Source organism: Macrosteles quadrilineatus, unplaced genomic scaffold (genome assembly GCF_028750875.1).
Source record: "Macrosteles quadrilineatus isolate MER2022 unplaced genomic scaffold, UCM_ALF_1.0 Scaffold_2__2_contigs__length_208266976, whole genome shotgun sequence".
In the NCBI taxonomy this organism is placed as follows: Eukaryota; Metazoa; Arthropoda; class Insecta; order Hemiptera; family Cicadellidae; genus Macrosteles; species Macrosteles quadrilineatus.
The window spans coordinates 58734118-58757424 of NW_026542595.1; the positions used below are offsets into that span (position 1 = coordinate 58734118).

Here is a 23307-nt window from a genome sequence, read left to right on the forward strand (position 1 = left end):
TAATCAAAGTTCTAAACTAAAAAAAAATATAAATATAAAGATTATAAAAATAAAAATTTTAAAAACAATATTTTGAAAGTAAACTTGATATACAAATTCCAAGATTAATCCAGACACCAAATAACACTACTATTATAAAGTTCAATCGATTCCCTACGTAGAAAAATCAAAAGTTGTGTACTTTTATGAGTAATAATTTTTTTTTTTTTTGTTTGTTTACCTTACCGCAGCTGATTTTTGGTGATATGTGGTTTCCATGGCAACACAAAATTGTTTGTTATATGCAAATCAAGAAGCAAGATATTTATAAACATTATAATAGTAAGAAGAAACAAAAAGGGCAAAAAATAATAATAACTAAATAACTAATGACGCTGCCTAGCGGCACAGAAAACATACTACTATAACCCAGAATGCCAACCGCATGGTAATAAGCATTAAGTGTTTTGAGAGAGCTTTGCCTGTCAATCGTAGGCAGCGTTGCTATGCTGAGTGCATGGCAACGCTGGTGGCGCTGCCTACGATTGACAGGCAAAGCTCTCTCAAAACACTTAATGCTTTTTACCACGCGGTTGGCATTCTGGGTTATAGTAATATGTTTTCTGTGCTAGCGGTGACACGAGCGGCACTCGTAAGTCGGCCGCCGGGCCTGCAGCGGCCGTACGAGTAACGCTCGTAAGTCGGTGCCAATGGGTTAAAAAGTGGGATTCCAGGAATCCCTGGATTTGGAAGTTTTTTCCTGGTTACCGTGACAGTGTTTAGCTGTAAGCTATAACCAATTTTAATTCAAGGTCTACAACCTAAGTATGCCCTCATACTACATTAAATTTGTATAATTCTAATTGCTCCAAATTTCAGTGCGAGCTAGTATTGAAAAAATAATAATCCCTAATATCATGATTGTTTTCATTATCATCATAATTACATAAGGTAAAAAAAATTGTTTCCCGGGATTGTGGTGAAATCAAGAATATCTCCCGTGATTGTGTGGTCTTCATCATTGTCTCCCGCGGTCTCGGAAATGTTAGCATGGTCTTCTGCGATCGCGGCAAAATCTTGGATATCTAGTATGGTTTGTAGACATTATCGTTGTCTCCCGCCGTCACGGAAACGTCATCATAGTCTTCTATGATCTTGGCAAATGACCGAACCCGATCATCCTGACCTATTCGATATCCCTTACAATGGATGGGACTTGATAAAAAAAAGAACTGTTCCTTTGACATCGATATCCTCCTCTCATTAAATAATATCCTGTTATTTTGTTTCAGTAAAACAAAGAAATAGTATAACTACTGTATCTTAATATTTAAATTAATTTAACCAAAGTTGGCATGCTGTGAAACACCAAGTTTTAAACCACAAAAATAGAGTAGGCCTAAATATTGATCTATTCAACTAGGCCTAATCTAATAAATCCTTTATAGCTCATGTTTCCACCAGTTTCAATTATAATACAACCATTTAGTGTAAATTTCATGTGTTCAAATGTAAAAAGTTATTTTCTCCATAAGGATAACACAGGAACTTTGAAGGCGTCTGGAGGGCTGAGCCCTGATTGATTTTCAAAAATGTTTTGTTTGATGGCAAATTTACGTGCCACAACGACACCTTAAACATGGTGATTGGATGCGTAGCAGCTTCGAAACAATTATCACAAAATTAATGTTGGCCTATTAAATATAATATAGAAGATGTGTCCTTGTAAATAATTATATGTGTTCAATGTTTGTACTTAAATTATACCAAATTGACAATATCTCAAGTAAGAGATAGAAAACTAAAAGTTTAGCTAGCCTAGGAGACAACTGACGATAACTTTTTGACGTAGAAACCTATGTCTCCATTACAAAATAAAATGGATCGTAAGGTAAGCCTTAGATTTAACTTATTCTTATTCAATAACATTTCATGAGGGTCATAGATCTGTGACCCTTGGATAGTTTTAAAAGACTCTTTAAATTCTAACTCCGCAACACTTCTTTTAATTCTAGATTGAATACAAGTTTATTTGATACAATTCAGATTGTTTTTTTATTGCGCTTAGGAAGATCAAAGCAATTAACATAGCCTATGTCAAATGAAAGAGGTGATGCGAAAGGATCTGCTGTTGCTATTGAGTGGCGTTGCCCTGTAATCTAGCTACTAGGTCACAAATTGTGGATATTTATAGGCATGCACTGTGGATGCGATACTCCCTGGTGTGGATTAACGTCCGCACTAGTGAGTACTACGACTATACACAATAGGCCTACTATCCTGATAATTAGACCAATTCGTAAACACCAGAGGCAAAAAAATGGTTCGGATTCCACTAAACTGTAGGTCGGTCCCTTAGTTGCCAAGAGCTGTATGAGCTATTAATTAACAGCTATGTCTAAGGAATATCTTACATCTTAAGTTACATTGGCGCTCCTCTTCACGGCCTTAGGCACTAACAAGAATACAAGATCAAACAGAACACTCATCTCCGTTCATATTTGGCCATTAAAATATCTACTAGAATGGTCGCCATTTAAATGAAAAACACTCTAAATAGGTAGTAGCCCAACATATTCCTAAAGCTTGTTTGAATTCATTACTCAGCCTTATATTTTTTACGCGGAGGATACGCGTCTGGTAACCGGATGTGGATTAGGCATGCGGCAGTTACTGCATAACCTAACCTAACCAACCAAACTTACTGTTAATGAAAAACTCGAAAGAAGGTTCTGTTCATAAAATAAAATTATAAATGCCTCAAATTCTAACAAAAGATGTACAGTTAAGAAGAAATCGCATTCTAAGTAAAATCTTTTGACAAAAAGTTAGTGTGTTGGGATTAGATTTGGATACCTCTTGGACATCAGCCGAGTAAGTTACTCTATCCACTACACCACGAACACTGATGGCTGCACCTAGTATGATTGCGGTAATGGTGTTCCGGGCCCCCACCACCCAGTGACGTCACTGCCGGACGCCTAATCCACGTCCTGTTACCGGACGTGTATAGCCTATTTTTTTACAAAGAAACTTTTGAAGATTATCCCTTTCCACATTGGGTTTTACAGTAAAAAAATAGAGAAAACTAGGCCTAACTAGGAGCTACGTTTTTATAGTGATAATGCATAACTTAGATAGGCCTACTTTCTTTCGATACAGTACTAATAATGCATATTTTCTTTCGATACTGATTAAGTATTGCTTCCGAGACCGACACCACTGGTATCGAAGTAATAATATCGATAACTACCGGTATCGATAGTAGGCTTATCCCAATGTCCCTATAAAAATGTCCTCAGTCAATAAAGTCTTGAAGCAGGGTAAGTAACTGAAGTTTCTTAATATTTTTGCCTATTACCTTATTACCATGTCTTCATCTTTTACCCAATAAGGGATTGATGGCGTCAGAATTTCAATATGCAAAGTACATTTAAAACAAAACTGATTCGAGTAGATACAAACAAAAATATTTACAAAAACTTTGGCGTGTGGATATGCGGTTTAGTCAGAAAATTCAGGAAATCTATCCTCAAAAAAATCCTTTAGTGAGTAGTACGCTCTTGACTTAAGGAGAGGGACAAGCTTCTTCATAAAAAGTTTACGCCCAAGACGCTTGATTGAGTGAGGCAGCTTATTAAAAATTTGAATTGCCACTGTATTATAACTCCTTTGCGATCTTGCAAGCCTAACCCTAACCCTAGGCACATCCAGTAGCTCGTGCTGCCTTGTTTGGTGGTTGTGAAATGCTGAACGGAGTTGGAGATTGTCGTAATTGTCATATACCAGTAGTGAGCATGCCAGGATATAGAGGCTGTAAACTGTGAGAATTCCCAATTTTGCGAAGATGGGTTTACAGTGGGCAATGTGGTCACTAAGAGTAATGAGTCTTACAGCACGCTTTTGCAGCACTAAAATGTCCTCAACATCCGCAGCATGACCCCATATCAGTAGGCCGTAGCTCACATGGCAGTGGAACATAGCATGGTAGATGTTCAGCAGGTATGGCTGAGTGATGAAATTTCGTAGCTTGAGCAGCAGGCAACATACCCTAAAAAGTTTGCTACTAACTTTGCTTACTGTATGTGATTGTTCCACGCCAACTTCCTAACTCATCCAGATGAAATCCAAGGAGCTTCACTGGCTCATCCCGTGGGGCATTTCTCGCCAGACTGCAGACCAGTGCCTGGGTTTTATCCTGGTTGAGCTGGAAACCATTTTCTTCAAACCACCGGGATGCTTCAGTGAGATGCCGGTTTGCATCTGCTGTGGACAGCTCAATTTGGGGCCCCGTGATACCAGGGTTGTATCGTCGGCAAAAAGCACCACCCCTCCATCTCTATCAAGGTCGTTGATCATTACAAGGAATAGTAACGGTTTTTATTTGTACTTAACATAGAAAGGGTACCATGCAGTTTGGTTAAGGTTAGGTTTAGTTTAGAACAGTTTCATTTTATAATCAGCTGGTAGTTAGGTTAATGTATAATAGGCAAGTAATGTATGACGTAAACTAAAGTGCAACCTAGATCCAAAAGGTTTAAGTTAGGCCAAAAACATGCGAATTGTTAATGTTTTGCTGGAATGACTAATTTGATCATAACCTCACTTACATTGTCTCCATTTAGAGTCGTTGTCTACAACTGCATCTACTAAGCCCACATCTTTGAATCTCTTCTTTTGATTGTCACGAATGTTATCGGGATTTGCTCCCTTATCAGGACGAAATAAATCCAGATCTAAAACCATTTTCGATTTTACTAACCTAAAAATGCAAGACACAATACAAGTACAACCATTGACTATATACACCTGGTACAACCAACCAACGTCAACAAGAACAAGAACAACCTGAACCTGCTGATTAACCTGAACAACGAGGAGAACGTCAGAAGTAACTAAGTACCACGAACAAGCGAGCGTTTCAGGGCAGGAATTGGACTAGCCTACTGCGCATGCGCCAGAAAGAACCAATTCAGTTGTATTTGGTCTTCAACGAGTCGACTCAGGAGCCATAACTTACTAGTTCAGTTCAGTTTCAGTTCTGCTGCTGTTAGCAGCTACCTCCGTGACGATTGACGACTTGAGTCAGTCATCTCTGTCACCCCCATCATCCGTTGCATTTTACTAATTATGGGAATGCACTAAACATTGAGTTTTCCCATTTTTTACCCTAAAAACATTGTTTTTTGTATTTTTCAAGTTATTTTGTGATACTTGACAAAATTAATAATTTAAACTTAATATGTTCAGAATATACCATGAAAATTTCAGAGTACTTTTCCAGAATATATTCTGAGAATGTTCTCCAGATTTCTAGGCTATATAAAAATTTTCTTAGAATATTTTTTATGAATGATCTGAGTATATTCAAGGAAATTGCCTGGGATGTTGAGAATGATCTCAAACATTTTAGAAAAATTCCAGGAAATCCTATTATTTTTCATGTTGTATTTAAATGTTATACGGTATATACAAGTGAGTTAACAAATTTTTAGATTTTCTCGAATTTGATGTTGGCAGATATTGATTGCAGTCCATGCCCTGGAATTTGAGTGGAGCAGAATCATATCAACTATAAAATAAATTGAAATACCATCCAGAGAAAATATAGGAAATAAGGTCAACGATATTTGGTATCAAATTAAACTTACCAAATTCAAAATAAGAGTTTTTGGAATTTTGTACATACTTCAACCTCCTTTGTTTGAATAATCTTTATGTTAGTCTGGAATTTTCAGATTTTATTTTAGTTCCTTTATACATTTAAACAGACCAATTCATCTGCAACTACCGGTACGCATGCAACTTAACGATTGCAATACAAAAACACCAATAAATAATAACAATGGTATATAAAAAGCTGTTGTGTTTACTATCTTATATTTTTGAAAGTGCATATTATGCAAATATTGACTACATCAGAACTTATGTTTAGAAACAAAGTAAAACATAATTAAAAGAAGTATAAAAAAAATTATTACAGCTGGAAATATTGGCATTGTAAATGATCATTCAATTTTAATAGTTTATGTAGAACATTTATTTTAAAACATATAAAGTAAATCATAAACAGTGGTAATTTATCACAACAGTCCGTACTATCACACCTCACACTAATAACAAAACATTTTTAAGTCTTCAATTAGTTCACCAGCACCTCAATCAATGACTCTGTAACAAAAAAACTCTGTTTTAGGTTAATTTAATAAACATGGGAAACACATTCAATGTGTAGCCTACAGTGTAGTTCACACTAGTAAACATATTGTATGTGGTACTATGGGGTTATTGCATGAAGTTTTGGCTGTTATTTTTTTATTTGTGTCACTATAACATAGTAAAATGTACAGTACAATAGACTCCCTCTTATCCAGACTCTTGGGACCGAGGTCAGTCCGGATAATGGGTTTTCTCGTTAAACTGACGTCCCACAAACTCATTAAAACTGACCGTTTAAATGCATACTGTATATACAGTATTTGACTAAAATGTAGTAGAGCATAATCACTGTTCTCATATCCTTAACACAAGAACAGTCGTTTCAGTAACGCTTACCTCCCACTTCCTGCCGACCTAGTCCGGTTAAACCGATGTGCTGATAAAAATTGCCCGGTTAAAGGCCTATTTTGCTTGGAGCGATTGCAGCGATAGTCGCGTGGCGATAATCGCTCCGCGATAGTAGGCGGGCACTGCTCTGATGGAGTTTGCGTTGTCCTGTTTTGCCTGGAGCGACTATCGCAAGAGTCGCTAGCTACAGTCGCGGACCACTGCCCCGGGGACCAGTCTGAGCGATAATCGCGCCGCGACTGATGTGCAGAACCTCAAAACAGTGCAGTTCACTCAGTAGGCACATAATAGGGGTTAAATTAACCATAATTTACTTTTTTGTTCACATTAATTTTTCTATTCATGTGCTGTTACGATTCTACTGTTTTGGTTATATTTCATTACACATTAATTTCATTTTCTAAATTAAATTTTAGTAGAAACAGGCGACTTGTTTAAATTTGTTAAGGTAATTTACGTCTATTCAAATTATTAAATATAAAATGCTTGACTGTTCCATGTTGTTATGTGTTATTTACGTAGTGTGGGCGTTAATACTGTGTCAGTTTTTGTGTGAATATTTTTTTAAAATTTAGACTCCAGGTTTTATTTTCCAACATTCATGTACTCTTATTGATATCACTACAGTTTTCTATTTATGTCCTATCTAGTGACCTCTAGTGATACGTATCCGTCCCTAATCCTACGTATCACTATGTATTTTCAATCGATCGTCCATTGATACTTCCACTAGGGTCGAGTGGAGCCTCGTCTCCTAAATCCTCACCGAGGAGACGCTTTAATGACTTACAATTCGCACTCATGACTTCACCATTGTGAGTGCTGATATTTAACTAACTATGAAAAATCGCTGTGCGACCGAAAATCAATCGCTCTAAGCAAAACGGCCGCCTTGTCAGCTATAGTAGCTGAGCGATAATCGCTGTGCGACTATCGCTACAGTCGCTCCAAGCAAAATAGGCCTTAAGAGATGTAATTTCCACCGAGTGTTGTCTGGTTAAACCGATGTCAGGTTAAAAGGTGTCTGAATAAGAGGGAGTCTACTGTACCTTATCATGGCTATTAAACATAGTAATAATGTTCCCTAATATGCAGCAAGGAAAATCAATTTTACTTAGCCTAAATACAAAGCGAAGAAGACTGATTCTGAAAATTACATTGCACTGCAACAGCAATGTTATGGGGTAAAGTTCTGCAGAGAAACTTCAATGTATTATACTATCCTATCAAATTTTCAGTTTCTATAAATTAATAGGCCTACTGACAATAGCTTCAAATTTATATAATATATATTGATTAGGAAATAGGCCTGCTTATTAATCTGTTAGCCTATGGGTCTTTTTAAAAAGAGGACCACCCACCAATCTTTTACAGACCATTGCGGCGTTTAGGTTATGTTAGCTTATAGGCCTACCACATAGAAAAAAACCACGCACCTGTATGAGTCGTGCATGCAGGACAGCAGGAGAGTCAGAGTGGTGGGGAAAGACACCTCGCCCCAACGACTTATCCCCACCACTGCTCCAGACCCTTCCCCGCCATTACCCTTCACCCCTACATGCGCGAGACAGCCATGGTTCTGCGCAGGTTCTTTTGAAAGTGGTAGGCCTATAGTTTATAAACAAACAAGGTATCATTAACAAAACGTTTAGCTTTTTTCTATAAGCTAAGTTACTCATGAAAAGACACGACTAGGTATAATTTGGCGCTTTTGACAATCAGTTTTGATAGAAAACTGTACAACACTAACCCAACCCAATGATGATGCTATTGGAACAATTTGTATTTATTTAGGTGTTACCTGGTTTTTATTAACATAAACTATAGGACTAACCTGTTTTAACCACCACAGCACAGTGTGAAAGTCTATTTAAAAAGAATCTATGGCTTTAAATATTCATATCACGATACAGTACCTTTAATACTCAAAACAAAAATCGGAATTTATATCGCAGGGAATAATATAAAGTACTATTTGTATAACAAACTGATATTTCACCCAATATATATTGAAGGTATTGAAGGTACTGATATTGCAGGTTCTCTAAAGGACTTTACTGCGGTTCTTAATAGCCTACATTGTTTATAGTAAAACATTCTAGCATAAAATGAAGACTGTAAATGTATTGTTATTTGTTTCATCAAAATTACCCCAACTAAAGAATAAATTGTAGGCCTAGTTATTTTGATCTTTATAATAATATGACCATAACAACCTGTATAATGATTTTTACATCACTAAGTAGAGGACAAATTGTTTATTCCTAAAAGTAGGTAACGGGACAACAGTTTTTGGCCGCTACAAATAACTAGCCTACAATTTAATCGTTTATAAAACTTAACGTATATTTTCCTGTTGTTGGAGTTTCAAATATAGCATGTTTCTCATGGCCATGTTACTCTAAATAATTTCAAACAAACCGCTATTTAAATTAAACAAACGATGTTTTAATATTCTGACTGTTACAACAGCGCGAGGAAATGCCTCTTTCAAAAGGTTACAATTCAATTCAATTCAATTTCAATATTTGTCATGAGAGCCGAAGCCCCCTGACTACATACCCGGTACCTATCGTGAGACTTACCCGGGCCCCATGATGTAGGCCGAAGCTTACACATCAACCTTTTGCACATCATGGGCGGATGACTTAAGGTCATCAGGCTCACCGGCTGCCGAAGCAGACCCTTCGGAAAGAGGGTTGCCCCTCAATCCTAACCAGGGTTTCCGGCTACTTGTTTAAGCGTCACTCCACCTGGGTTCCACTAGGTCGGGACCTAGAGGACCATGGTAGAGCGCCCCGACGCATTTAGTGCAAGTAACACTCGGGACCTATCTAATCCCTGACAGGCAAACCCGCCATCAATAGCCAGAAGGAAGGGGACCGTCAGCACGCTGACGGGGAACCCCAACCTCCCATTTACACCACTACCCGATCGAGGCCTTACCCAGTTGCTGGGAAACCAGAGATAACCAGAGCGATAGATCCCCAGATACCCCTGGCGGGCTCGGACCCAGCACCCGATCTACTTCGTTTGCCCGTCAGACCCAACATCACTGCCAGGCCATCAGGGTTTCCCAAAAGGAGGCAGGTATAGAAGTGGGACCCACCCGGATGAACCTATCCACCAGAGGTGGCGACACCCTTGACTCAATTGAGGTTCCGGGAAGAACCCCCCACACTCAAGATAACCATACCGTCCGTGCTCAGAGACAGGGATTGGTTTGCATAAGTGCCTACAAACCGTTACCCTCACACTGCGGAAAGTTACGTTGCCCTTGAGTGTCCCCGTGAGCTACGGGTACTTGCCCGTTTTCACCTCCAGGAAAGGTTACTTCCAAAGTCGAGGATTTGCCACACTGAATGCTGGTCGCACACAACAAGCAGGCCGAAGCCCAAAGAACCACAGACACAGGTAGGTTAGAGAATATGATGCACTTCCATCTCTCCTAGAGCTAAACACCCCTCCATCCTGGATAAAGGAATGTCACTGGGACCCAATGCCCAGTCGTCCATGTCTGTGGCCTACTTGAAAATGCCGATACCAACACCGAGCAGTTACCTCCCCTTTGGGGGCTAGGTTTTTCACCTCCCAGGACGAGGCTACTTCCAAAGTCGAGGTTACAGCATTCTTATTAAGTTAGAGACTATATGTGTGTATGAGTAGCAAGTATAATCATAGACAAAAAAAAATTATATATAGACTACCAGCCGTGCTGCGGTTGCCATGGTTACCATAGGTTCCGGCGCACACCGCTGTAGTTTACGCAGCGCGTACGCCGTAACTACCGTGGTGCTCCAAGCGGTGTGCGCCAGAACCTATGGTAACCGCAGCACAGCTGACGGTCTATATTTAATTCTTTTTGTCTATGGCATAATGTAAAGAATGGGTAGGCCTACTTTCCTGTTAAAGGGAACATTTATTATAGACAATTTCTTTTCGAATATCAAAATTTTATTTTTCTGTCCGTTAAACAGCCATTCCCCATTCCTTTTCTGTTATTAAACGGAATTTTGAAACGGTAACATAAGTTTAGCCTATACAGCAAAAGTTAGTTATGTTATAACTTAGGTTAGATTAGCTTAGTTTGATTTTATAATCCAATAAACTAGGCTATTAAATGTTTGCCTAAACAAGGTTCGGCCTACTTCTAAATTAGTACCTAGATAATTTAAATGTGTTTGAAGATAACAGAAGGAATAAGTTATGAATCGTGAAGTAAAACAAAAATATTGATAAGCTTAAATCGAAAAGAAATCATCGATAATAATGAATGTTCCCTTTAACAGAAAACTGCCAAAGAGTGAGAGACCCAATATAATATAGTAACCTAATAGGATACTATAGTGTAGGCCTGTCTATCGATAGCGGAACCTAGCCTTGCCCTACGCCAGGGTAATGCAAAGCCTAGCCAAGGCCTAAGTTATTTAAATTTTAGTTAGTTAGCCTACACATTTAATTGGATTAAGGACCATATTTAGTCTACGGCATAGACTTTTTTCGAAACAGTTAATGGTTTACAGGCTATAGGTTTAAATGTGTCAACCTAAAGATTAGGCCTTTAAAATACAACTCACCCAAGGGTTTCTAATATGAAAGTTACACCGCTTGGTAACTTATTTTGTAAGTGCCTTTTACCACACAGCCTAGACAGTTCTAATATAATTATAAGATTCGTCCTTTTGCAATGTTTATGGGAAATGTCGGTAGTCCTAACCATGACCTAACTGTGTGACCCCACAGGGGTACAACAGTTTCTTAACTGGGCTACCCTAATATCGATTGGAACTATCGAATTGAAATATTGATTAATAATCGATATTTTAAAATATAATGTCTATTAAAAAATTAATCTACCATAACCTAACCTAACTAGGCTAACCAAACTTGTTGATGGTGAAAAAATCGCAGTTTACTAATCGAATCGATAGTTTCAATCGATATTAGTGTAGCCAGTTAAGAAACTGTATCCTTGTTTTATTTGAACAACACTTGGAACAAAACACAACAAACACTTTTAATAAAAAAAAGACTAGGCCTACAGTATAAAAACTAACTTTAACTTACAAGTAGGGTGCACGGGGATGGCACGGTAGAACGCATAACAATAAACACTCTTTTATACACTTAAATCAAATCCGACTTCAAAACATACGATACTTCGATAAAACCTCAAATTATTAAAAAAAAAACACAGCTTAAAGACTTTGAAAACTACAATCGCTGGGGCACAGCAGGGGCAGACAGATGACAGAACGACAGAACAGTAAACAACTCTTTTGCTTCAATTGTGTGAGAGTCGTTCATTTGAGATCAGCTCAATTTTACGGTTTGCGCATGCGCAGTAGGCTAGTCCAATTCCTGCCCTGAAACGCTCGCCACGAACAAGTAGTTAGCTTTTTAGCTAGCAGCGTCAGCGAAGCGTTGATTAGCTACGATGACGAAAATTGGTGAAGGTGAAGGCAATGAAGGCATGGCGTGGACTGCGGGTCGAGTTGCCGCAAGGCTCAAACTCAAAGGACGTTCCATGTAGAGGTGGGTCACCGGGTCGCCGGAATTTTATCCCCCTGGCATTTTACTCCCTGTGCAAAGCTGGCGTCACTATGACGTAGTAACCTGAGTGGCCAAAAGTTTATCAGCGGCCGGAATTTTACCCCCGCGGATTTGGAAGTCTAATGAAAATAGTCAGAGCGTGATTAATTAGATTAGCGATAAAACCGGAATTTTACCCCCTGTCCATATAACTAGCGTTTAGACAACTTGAAGATGTACGGGCCGGATTTCGACCCCGAATTTTTACCCCCGGATTTATTTTGTAATCTCAACTAAGTAAACAGAATTCGCTGTTTTATTTGATCATATTAACCAACAGTTGGCTTCAAAGATCGAATCCTGATATTCGAATCTCAAAATTAAAATTAAAAACCTGTTCGATTAGTTAATGTTGCAAATAAATTAAGATAGGCTACCTACTTAATACAAAAATGTTTACTATTACATTTAAACTGAATGAAGATAATTAATCATTCTCACTAATTTATATATCTGGCCAGGGGGTCAATTTCCGGGCGTAAAATTCCGGGGGTAAAATTCCGGGGGTAAAAATCCGGGCCGTACATTCTAGGTTTTTATAATTTGATGTGTTCTGATTAAATTCACAACCGTGAAAATATATGTTTAATTCCACGTTTAATCCATAGAGCTGATGTCACGAAACTCAAAAGTTCGCGGCCGGAATTTTACCCCCTGGTTTGTGACGTCATGTTTGCCTAGGGGGTAAAATTCCAGGGGGATAAAAATCCGCTACCCCCGAAGGATCAGTAGTCGCTACTTTGAACTAGGTACTCGCCATTCCAAAAGTACCTAGATACTGAAAGTGTTGAGTACCAAGTATCAGATACAAAGTAATCGCGATTACTTTTAGTATCTAGTTTTGTAGATGTACGAGTGAGGTTAGCGATTACTCTTGTACTCCCTGTTACGGGTAGTATTAGACGAGTACAAGTACTAGACGAGTACAAGTACTAAACGATTCCTTAATTGTAGCGAAGTGTTGACTTAGACTGTCTACTGTTGCTGTAATTGTTACAAAAGTATCGAGTACAGTCTAAAAAGTCTGATGATAGTGGCTAATCGCATTTCTCTTGACTTTAAAACTACTGACAAAAAAGAAAATATTTGTTTGATGTTTAAACGTTTAATAATATAAAGAACCGGTAGGCCTACTTCGATTCCTGGATTTAGAAATAAATTTAATTTATTCATTTTTACATATTTGTTTTATAAAATATTATTATTTTATTACAATATGTATTTAACCTCTGAATCTATTTACAGCATTGTTTCAGAGTAGTGATAATAATATTGCTGATATGTTTAATTCCTGATTGCAAATATGTATACACACGGTATGCTACCAGAGCCGACAAATATTATATCCTCTTACAATTGACTCACTTAGTAGGCCTCTGGCCTAGTACTGTTAAAAGTATCCATATTCCATGGTAGTACATTGTACTCGGGAGTTTTTAGTGGAATTGGGTACAAGTACTCAAGTAGGAATCGCGAGTACAGAAGTTCTAGATTACACAGGAGTCGTGTTGAAAAGTAATCGCGAGTACAAAGTACTCGCTACTCGGTATCAGGTACTCAGCTGTAATAGTATCGGTTGTACCTGGTACTGGAAAGTAATCGTTTGGTACATTTCTACGTTCCATGACTGTGGCACGTTTCCCATATTCCAGCTTTCCAAGCTCCCGTGTGCCGCACCACGTGGCCTAGACGTGCATTTGGTTGTGGTGGAAGGATTTATTCATTCATTCATTGATTATAGATTAATGACTTACACAAAGCACACACTACTACCAGACATACAAACAAACACTCACACATACTCAATATTGTGTAAGTGTAGTATTTTGTGATGAAATACTCCTTAAATACTCCATGAAGACCTAATATGACTACGTCCTAAATGGATCTACACTGAAGAGAGTGGACAGGGTACGAGATCTCGGAGTGACAATGACCCCTTCGCTCAACCCTCATGAGCACATTGCCCACATTGCAACCAAAGCTAGCTCCCTGCTTGGTTTCATATTCAGATCAACTAGGAATTTCAACTCACCTTTCACCTTGATCACGCTCTACAAGTCCCTGGTACGCCCGCTGCTGGAGTATGGGTCTATCATCTGGTCTCCCTTCCAGAAGAACCACGTCAGCCAACTGGAGATCATACAAACCCGCTTCATACGGATGCTTGGACCGAGACTTGGTTTCACCTACCGCACTACCCCGGTTGACGATGTGGAGAAGTCCTTCGATCTTCTGCCTTTGTCACTCCGACGTCATCATGCCAACATATTCATGCTCTACAAGCTGGTTAACGGGTTTGTCGATTGCCCCAACATCCTGAGTGGTATCGACATTACCTTGCCCAGAGGCACCCGCTCCAGGACTATATTCAGCAGACACTTTCTCCCAGCCTACTACTCTTACAACAGCGGAATTTGCCGTCTACTCAAGGCTGGTAGCACGGCGGCTGCTCAACTGGATTTCTTCGGTGAGAAGCCCCGCCCGTTCAAAAAGAAGGTCTCCCTGATCACTTGAGCAACCACACTCCAGCACATCTGCATAATATTTGTATTGTCATCGTTGAAACCTGCTGTTCATATTCTTTGTTGATACTCTTTTTAGTTTATTCTTCTGTTATTAATATTTGTTATTACTTTGATATTACTATTGTTATCACTATTTGTTATTACTATTGTTATCACTATTTGTTATTACTTGCTATTACTATTTATTATCACTTTGTTATTACCATTGTTATTACTTTTCTAGTTAGTAATATTGCAAATGCCATCTCATATTGTATACACATATTTTGTAAAAAGGTGCAATCCGTTGGGGAAATAAATAAATAAATTAAAATTGTCTCGTCACACCAGTGAACATTGTGTAGGCTACTAAAAACTTGAACTATGATAAGAAATTGTTTTGGATCAGATGAGTTGTTCCCTGACATAAACAAACTAAACATTTTTGTATATCAAAACACAAGCTCATTTACAGAAAGGTTTGGGACGTCAAGAGCGTTTCTTGAATAGTCGCACTTAATGTTCTAATTCTTCAGTAATGAATTGTAAACTAACATAATTTCTAATAAAAATAATTATTGTTTGTATTTAACAACCACCGTATTGCTGTTAGTCTCTGTTAGTTCTCTACAGAGAAAGTCCTCCCCACATCTGATAAATACCTTTTTTCGTTTTCTAGATAGGAGGATCCACTGTTCTAAAGGTGTTCTATGGACTATTGACTAATCGCAAAGCAACAATCCTTTTCATAAGTAACATTTGGATCTCCAGGACAGAAGTCCCATGCTCTAAACCCAGGTCCAATCTTGACCCTCATGTATTGAGAGAGTATTTTGCAACAATTAAATAGAAGGTTTACTGACAGCAGTAAACAGTCAAAAGCTGCACTTTGTTCAAAACAATCTTTAATAAACGGTATCAGCATTCTGACACATACTTTCTCCCATAAGTTTGTCAACGACCTTTATCATGTGTAAGCGGTGAGAGTAAATATACGGAAATGGGATTTGTAAAATTTTGTTCAGAATTTAAAGGACTATTAAATACAAAATTTTTATCAAAATCGTTCGCGCCATTTTTGCGAAAATCTTATTTTTCCGTTATTTTATGGGGTTTTATGGGAAAATCCCCATTGAAAATCAACATTTCTAAAAAATAAAAAACCATGAAAATGGTAAGGACCATAACATACTATGTTAAATCAAAACCGGATTTGTTTTGATAATCCTATTTTTCGCTGTTTTATGGGTTTTTTTGTATGGGAAAATAACATAATTTACTATAACTTTTGAACCGTAATTTTTACAGAAATGAAATTTGTACCATTTTGTTTAAAATTTAAAGGGCTACAACATACTAAATTTTTATCAAAATCGTTCGGGCCATTTTTGAGAAAAGTAGATTTTTGCGGTTTTATATGGGTTTTTATGGGAAAATCCCCATTAAAAATCAAAATTTCAAAAAAAAAATGAAAAAAAAGCCTGGAGATACCATGGATTAGAACCTACATACCAAATTTCATCGAAATCGGACCACACATACACGCCATCCCTATACTTGTGTGGACATGGGTTTTTAACCAAACTATGTGGACATCAAGGCACACGGCTGAAAAAATATCCTAGGTTCTTTCTAACCTCAAACTGAAGATGAATAAAAGAACACTCCTTGTTTATTGGTCAAAATGTAGTAAAAAATCATGAAAATTGTGTGGACGTCCCCACAGTTAATGCAGGAGTCGGTCATGTCCCCACAGATAATGCAAAAGCTAGTACACATGTCCACACAGATAATGCAAATGTTGACACAATGGGAAACGGACTTTCGGCCTGCGCTGCCCCTGACTCGGCCTGGGCTGCCCCTATTATGTGGTGTAAAGGGTAGGTTTCTCGGGAGTAGGTACCTGACCTGAGCTTGCGCTTTACCCACTAAATCCCAGGAATCTCCCGGAAATACCTGTGGGGTGGTGGACAGGGTCGTCGACACAGGAAACAGGGCAAATAGCATTGGAGCCAACCTTCTAGGAAATACATTACTATTGTATTAGAATACTGCTGTAATCTTTGGCATTAACGACTCAGAAAGTGATGGTGTCTACGGGTGGTGGATATCCGCCCCAAATAAACCTATTTTTGTTTCAAAATTTTAGATTAAAAAATACGCAAATTCTTACTACATATAATAAATCTTTTATGCTTCTTTTAATACTGTATATGATAGTGGTTTTTAGTACTGTATTATGACAAATTTAAATGTAAAATACTTGCAGTTATTTGAACTTGAATTCATTATTTCTTAGGCCGCGAACGCTAAATATGTAACAGATGTTCGTGTACAGTAGTTAAACAATAAAAAATAGTGCATTTCATCACTAGAGGGTACCTATTTAACAGTACTGTATTACGAAACGTTTATATGTAAAATACTTGTAGCAATTTGAACTTGAATTATTTATTTCGTTGACCGCGAACACTAAATATAAAGGTAACAGATGTTTGTGTAAGGTAGTAAAAAAATACAAAATAGTGCATTTCATCACTAGAAGGTGTCTATTTAACTTTACTGTATTACGAAACCTTTAAATGCAAAATACTTGTAGTAATTTTAACTTGAATTCTTTATTTTGTTGGCTGCGTACGCTAAATTTTGGCCGTAAAAGTTTAATTTTGATACTTACTTGTTCTGTGTTATTTCACCTAATAACAACAGTACATTTAATTCCATCCAACATAATTTTTGTTGGAAATGCACAATGTTGAATTGTGTGTTCCAATTATTAAATTGCAAATTACATTAATTAATTGTTGAATGAAATGCATAGGGGCATTTAATTCCATCCAACTGAATTTTCTGATTTTGTATATAACAGACTGTAAATTTCTTTTATTGATTGTAAATATCTACATCACTATAAGCCTTTTTGTAGTAATTGATCATTTAAACACTGCAGTTACAAGTTTAATTTTAATATTTTGTTGTACCAATACACCAGACTGTTAATTAATATATAGGATTATATTTTAAACGCATTTTTATAACATACTTGTCTCTTGTTACATTGGTTTAGTTTTTAATTTCGTATTTTATACTTAGTGTTTATCTGGTTTTTACATAACAAATTGTTATTTACTTTCACTTTGTATTTGCTTGTAAATAGGCACTACCAGAAGTTTTTTTTAGGTAAACATTATTTTAAACACTGCAGTTTTTTGTTTACCTTACACCAGACTGTAATTTAATTAAAGTAGGCCTATCATTATTTTTATACTACGTCTCTTGTTTAAATTATCTGAATGAATGTACTACGAATGTACATTCAGCTGTTAAACTACAATTCACACTTTAAACTGAAACAAGAGGTTCTACCCGTGAATTCACGGGTGAACAGAAACCACCATTAAATTAATTTAATCAACTTTGACTTTATATTTCATTTAAAGGGCCCAAGTTCGAGAAATTTTCATGTGAAAGGATGTTAAAGGCAGTGGAACCTTCATACCTTACGTCCTAAGGTTGGCCGAGGTTGTACCTGTACACGCAGCTCTCTTTCACGGCATCTTTAATACTTTTCAATGAAATTGCGATCTGTTAAAGATCGGTGACAACCTCTTGGAACGAACAACATACATGGTTTGTTAATTTCATAGTCATCATGGTTCGAACACCTTTAGTTACTCACTTGTAACAAACAGCTATAAATAGCTTCACTGTCCATTCACCGCGACTCTTTTAAGAACGTGAAAGTAAATAATAAAATAAGTAAACAAAAATGTAAGCAAACAATAGTTATTTTCCTACAGTTACCTAACAATGTACATGTTCTCTCACTGATTTGAGAAAGCAAAGTGGCCAATTCGCTCATCAGTGAGACAATGTTAACATTGTCTCATTCTAATTACTTTGTCTCACTCCAGATTTGCAACGTGAAGGCACGAAATAGTGAGCGCGTAACATGCAGGCAACGTCGTATGCGCGCGAAATACGTTGGCAGCACTGGCTGTAAATCAGCTGGTCAGCTGTTGTACAGTTGTATTTGTCACTTCACATTAAATGTTATATTAAAAGTTCACTTCTGTGTAAAAATAGGTTATGTTTCTTCACAAATTTATTTGTTCTATGGTAACTGTAGGAAAAGTATAATGTGCAACTCGAGTTCAAAGTACAATTGCCTCACTCGAGAAACCATTCCTCACGAGCCTGTACTTTGAACTCGAGTTGCACATTATACTTTTCCTACTGTTACCATAGAACAAATAAATTTGTGAAGAAACATAACCTATTTTACACAGAAGTGAACTTTTAATAAAACATTTAATGTGAAGAGACAAATACAACAGTACAACAGCTGACCAGCTGATTTACAGCCAGTGCTGCCAACGCATTTAGCGCGCATATGACGTTGCCTGCGTGTAACGCGCTCACTATTTCGTGCCTTCACGTTGCAAATCTGGAGTGAGACAAAGTAATTAGAGTGAGACAATGTTAACATTGTCTCACTGATGAGCGAATTGGCCACTTTGCTTTCTCAAATCAGTGAGAGAACATGTACATTGTTAGGTAACTGTAGGAAAACTATATTGTCGATTGCATTGGCCAGCTGTTGTTCACTAAATTAATCAAATAATAACTTCCAAAACATGCAAGGCGTAGCCTTTTGAAAATCAGCCTGTGTGGCAGAGCCCTTAGGGAGTTCGTCCATATCAATACTTTTCGGCAAAATCTACACACTCTAAGCTTCATTTTGATATGCCATATGCCTATATTTTTATTTGGTAAATGGCCTTAACCGTTTACATAAAATTTGATTGTATCACTGTAATAATATAATATACTGTTGTATGGATAATATTTTTGTACTATTGAGTGGATGGATTCTTGTAAACAAGCCTTGAAATCATATTAAGTGAGACTAATTCGTCAACGTTTGTGATTTATGAAAGCTATAGTGACAATAGGCGGATGGTGGCCCCACCTTCTGCAGTAGCCTATCTATAAAAGCTATAATGTATATACAAAACTATAATATCTATAACTAATATTATGATGGTCAATTTATACATATCCACTGTTTTTGTATCTTGAACTGAGGTGACACATATGTCGTCAAATCGTCGTTAAAATTGGTTAAAAACTGTTTAAATATACAACTTTTAGCACGGTGTTTGTAACTAAACTATAGCCTAAACTTAGATTTAAATCCATCTAATACCTGCTCTTGCTCTGGAGTACTCTGGGGCTCAGGTCCTTCTTGGAAGTACCGTACCTAATCCTATTCATAGTTTTTGGCCAGCTTGCTGTGTCAAACACCCCATATCACCCCTTCCCTACTTCCCTCTTACCCACAAAATCTTTTCAATTTACCTATAGGGAATCTTTTGGGGACAGCAGACTCAGAGCTACCCACGTTCCCTATTGTTTGTTGCGGAGGGTAAGTTTCTCATAATCACCCCAGGCCGAAAGTCCTACACTCTTGACACAATCGAGTGTTTTTTCGCTTGAAGGTGTTAATGTCCACAAAGTTTGGGAATTTCACTGGTTGCATTTTGACGGTATATTTAGGTTATGGCTCCACTCTTCTTTATAAACAAATCGTTGTATATTAGTCACATCCGAATTGCTATGTAGCATATGAAATAACAATATTCATGTATTAATTCATTGTAAAAAATTTAATAAGTAAGAAATACAGTTTCTCGTCAGATTAAAATATCAGGCCAAAACACCAATGTCTTCATAAAGATATTGCTGGAGAACTATCGATATTTTTCAGTGATACAATCGATTTGGTTCCATATTACTAATATAATTTAATATTATATATTAATATTGTATAATTTGATATGAATATTTTATAGTATTAATTTCATATTAATATTTTACAATATTGATTTATTAATTAATATTAATTGAATATTTTATATATAGCCTATTAATAATATATAAATTAAATACTTTGCTGTATTTGGTTTTGACTTAATCTATGACACCAACTGACTTTGTCTCTGAACAGAAAGCCCTTTCAGATGAGGTACTCAATTCAGTTTCAAATTTTACTATAGCTTGACTATGTTGAACTGTAGCTCTAGTTAGCGCCTATAATCGGCGATAGTGTAAATGGATTAATGCAGGTAGAAATAAGCTTCATACCACATTACGTTTACATTTTGATTACACGATTACACCTATAGTGTTACAAATTATTGTTAACTACAGCCTCATTTTTCAGATTCGTATTTATTAATGCCATAATCTGATAACCTTTACAATTCATGCAAACCTACAATACCACAAACAAAATTTGCTGCTCTTTTTTATGTCACAGGTGAGACAACAACGTTAGATACATTAAACCTTATAAATGTTAATTTAACAAGATTCACTGCCCATAAGGATTCAATTTTCATTAAATTTATTATATTTCTATTCTTCCCAATATTTATGTCGTGATATTATGTCGTGGCCCCTAGATCACCAGATTTTAGCGTGTGTAAATTTCTTTTGTGAGGCGTTCTCAAACTTAGCATCTACACTCACAAACCACGTACTTAAGGACGCAATTAACCAGAAAGTAAAGACAATTAATGATGGCCATTTAATTAATGATGGGACTTGTAATGGAAGAATGCAATAAGACATGGATAAAAACTGTACTGACTAATTTTGTCACAACTGAAATTTAACTTAGTGCATTTAATCAATCATCTTAGTACGACCAGACAAAGACCTAAAACTCGTTCAGTCTCGGGGGTTCGTGCAAACTATCCTATTGCGGTGTGAGGTTGTTTAGAATCTACTAGAAATGTTTGATGTTGATAAGTTTATCGAAAATGTTCACGGCCAGCTATCACTGTGGGACATACAGGCATAATAATATTCTGATAGCATAGAATAGCATTCCTAAAATGCGTGTTTATTTTTGTTATCTGAGGCCTCATGATCTGAAGAAGCTCATTGAATGACTGGACTGGCATACGATAGTATAAAAAAACGTTGTCTCATGTTTCCTGATGTTTTGTAAAACGTACGAAATAATCTTACTAATATTATAAATGTGAAAGTTTGTGTGTTTGTTTGTTTGAAGTTCAGTCACGCATAAACCACTGGACGGATTGGGCTGAAATTTGGCATGATGATAGCTTACATTCCCGATTAACATATAGGCATATTCTTATCTCAAAAATCCTTTCGGGCTCCGCCCCAGTGGCTCTGTGATTCCCCATGTTAACCTTATGAGTATTCATATTTAAAGGGAATTAAAGAATTTAGTCAGCTGTTTCAACTAAAAAAGTTGGATCTATGATATGGAAAAGCATTAAAATGTTATAAGATTTACCAACAGGGTGCAGCACTACCTATATATTTTTTTGCATTTATGAAAACAGCTAATTTGAACTAAGCAGCAACAAAAAACTGTGATTCGCAATGAGAACTGTCAAAGTAGGATTGTTTAATTTGAGATATTTTGCGAATTGTTGATAATTTATTTTTCTCTATTGTTTAGGTGAAGTGGTAGAACATTATGGCTATGGTAGATGTGTAATACTATAGAATAGGTACTGTAAATTTAAAAAAGAAAGTTTTATCAAACTGTTTCCTCCCTTATTGCAAACGCAAAGCTTGAGTATAACTGCAATAAGCATTTTATACTTATATTCCAACCCCGTACGAAGGACGGGTACTCTGCTAGTAAATAAATAAAAATGTCTTTATTAGCAAGCGCTCCTCAGTACAAACTGTTTTACAGGATGACTCTTGTGAATTAATTAATCCTAACTTAAAACTAAAGACAAAACAAAATACTGATCCCTCTATTTACACGATTTTAGCTATTTACAAAAATACATTTACGAAAACGTTCACCTGCATCACGTTCACGACAAAAAGGATGAATCCAATGACTTCTGTTATTTGTTCTTAGTAAACCACTTGCTTCCATTACACACACACAAGTTTTATTAATAATGTAAAAGGATTACCTCATCCAACCACAGTTGCTGGTATGACGACTAGTTTCGTTCCTTAGAGCTTCGTCAGGTAATTATGCAACCACATAATCAATGTACTAACATTGTGGTATGTCAAAAGATTCTTTAAAATACTGTTAAAATCACAATAGTCAAAACTAGTCATGTTGATCAAATTATAAAAAAAAAGAATAAAAAGTGATAAAACTGATTAAAACTGTGAAGTCTGGCCAGCACTGTCTATTCACTTGCAAATTGTTGCAAATTGATCTTGCAAATTGTTTTTTTTTACTTACTAAATACTATATTGAATAATATATGTAACATTTAAATGTGATAATGATTTATTATATCACACACTCATTATATTTATTATGATGAATGAATTATATATTTATTCCAACAAAGTATTTACAAAAATTGTACACAAATATTTAATGGAAAAGAAAAACATAAATGTGAAATGAACTGAATAAATTAAATTAACCTTTTGAACTAATTCTATTTGATCAAATAGAAAAAATAAATAAATGAAAGAAGATGGTTGAAAATATGAGCTAAATGGAATCACAAGAACAAATAGTGAAATAAATAACTATGAAAAAATATTAAGTGGCATAAAAAGTTAAAAAAATAATATTTATATAAATATATAAATATGTATAAATGATAATTATGCTATGTTTAACCAAACTGTA

General features: G+C 36.4%; 1 protein-coding gene and 1 long non-coding RNA gene across 3 annotated transcripts in view; both read right to left on the reverse strand.

Moving 5' to 3' along the window:
• LOC128986897 (serine--tRNA ligase, cytoplasmic) overlaps positions 1–4783 on the reverse strand; it is a 33147-nt gene extending 28364 nt beyond the window's left edge. For both annotated transcript variants that reach the window (XM_054407501.1, XM_054407502.1), the window contains exon 1: positions 4590–4783. In XM_054407501.1, coding sequence (XP_054263476.1) covers positions 4590–4725 — 136 coding nt within the window. In that variant the 5' untranslated portion in view covers positions 4726–4783. The remainder of the gene's footprint in view (positions 1–4589) is intronic.
• Positions 4784–6010: 1227 nt separating this feature from the next.
• LOC128987435 (uncharacterized) lies at positions 6011–11922 on the reverse strand. Its single transcript, XR_008490239.1, has 3 exons — positions 11614–11922; positions 7983–8154; positions 6011–6150 (listed from the first exon to the last, which is right to left on the reverse strand). It is a non-coding gene; the product is annotated as an uncharacterized LOC128987435 (long non-coding RNA).
• Positions 11923–23307: the final 11385 nt, after the last annotated feature.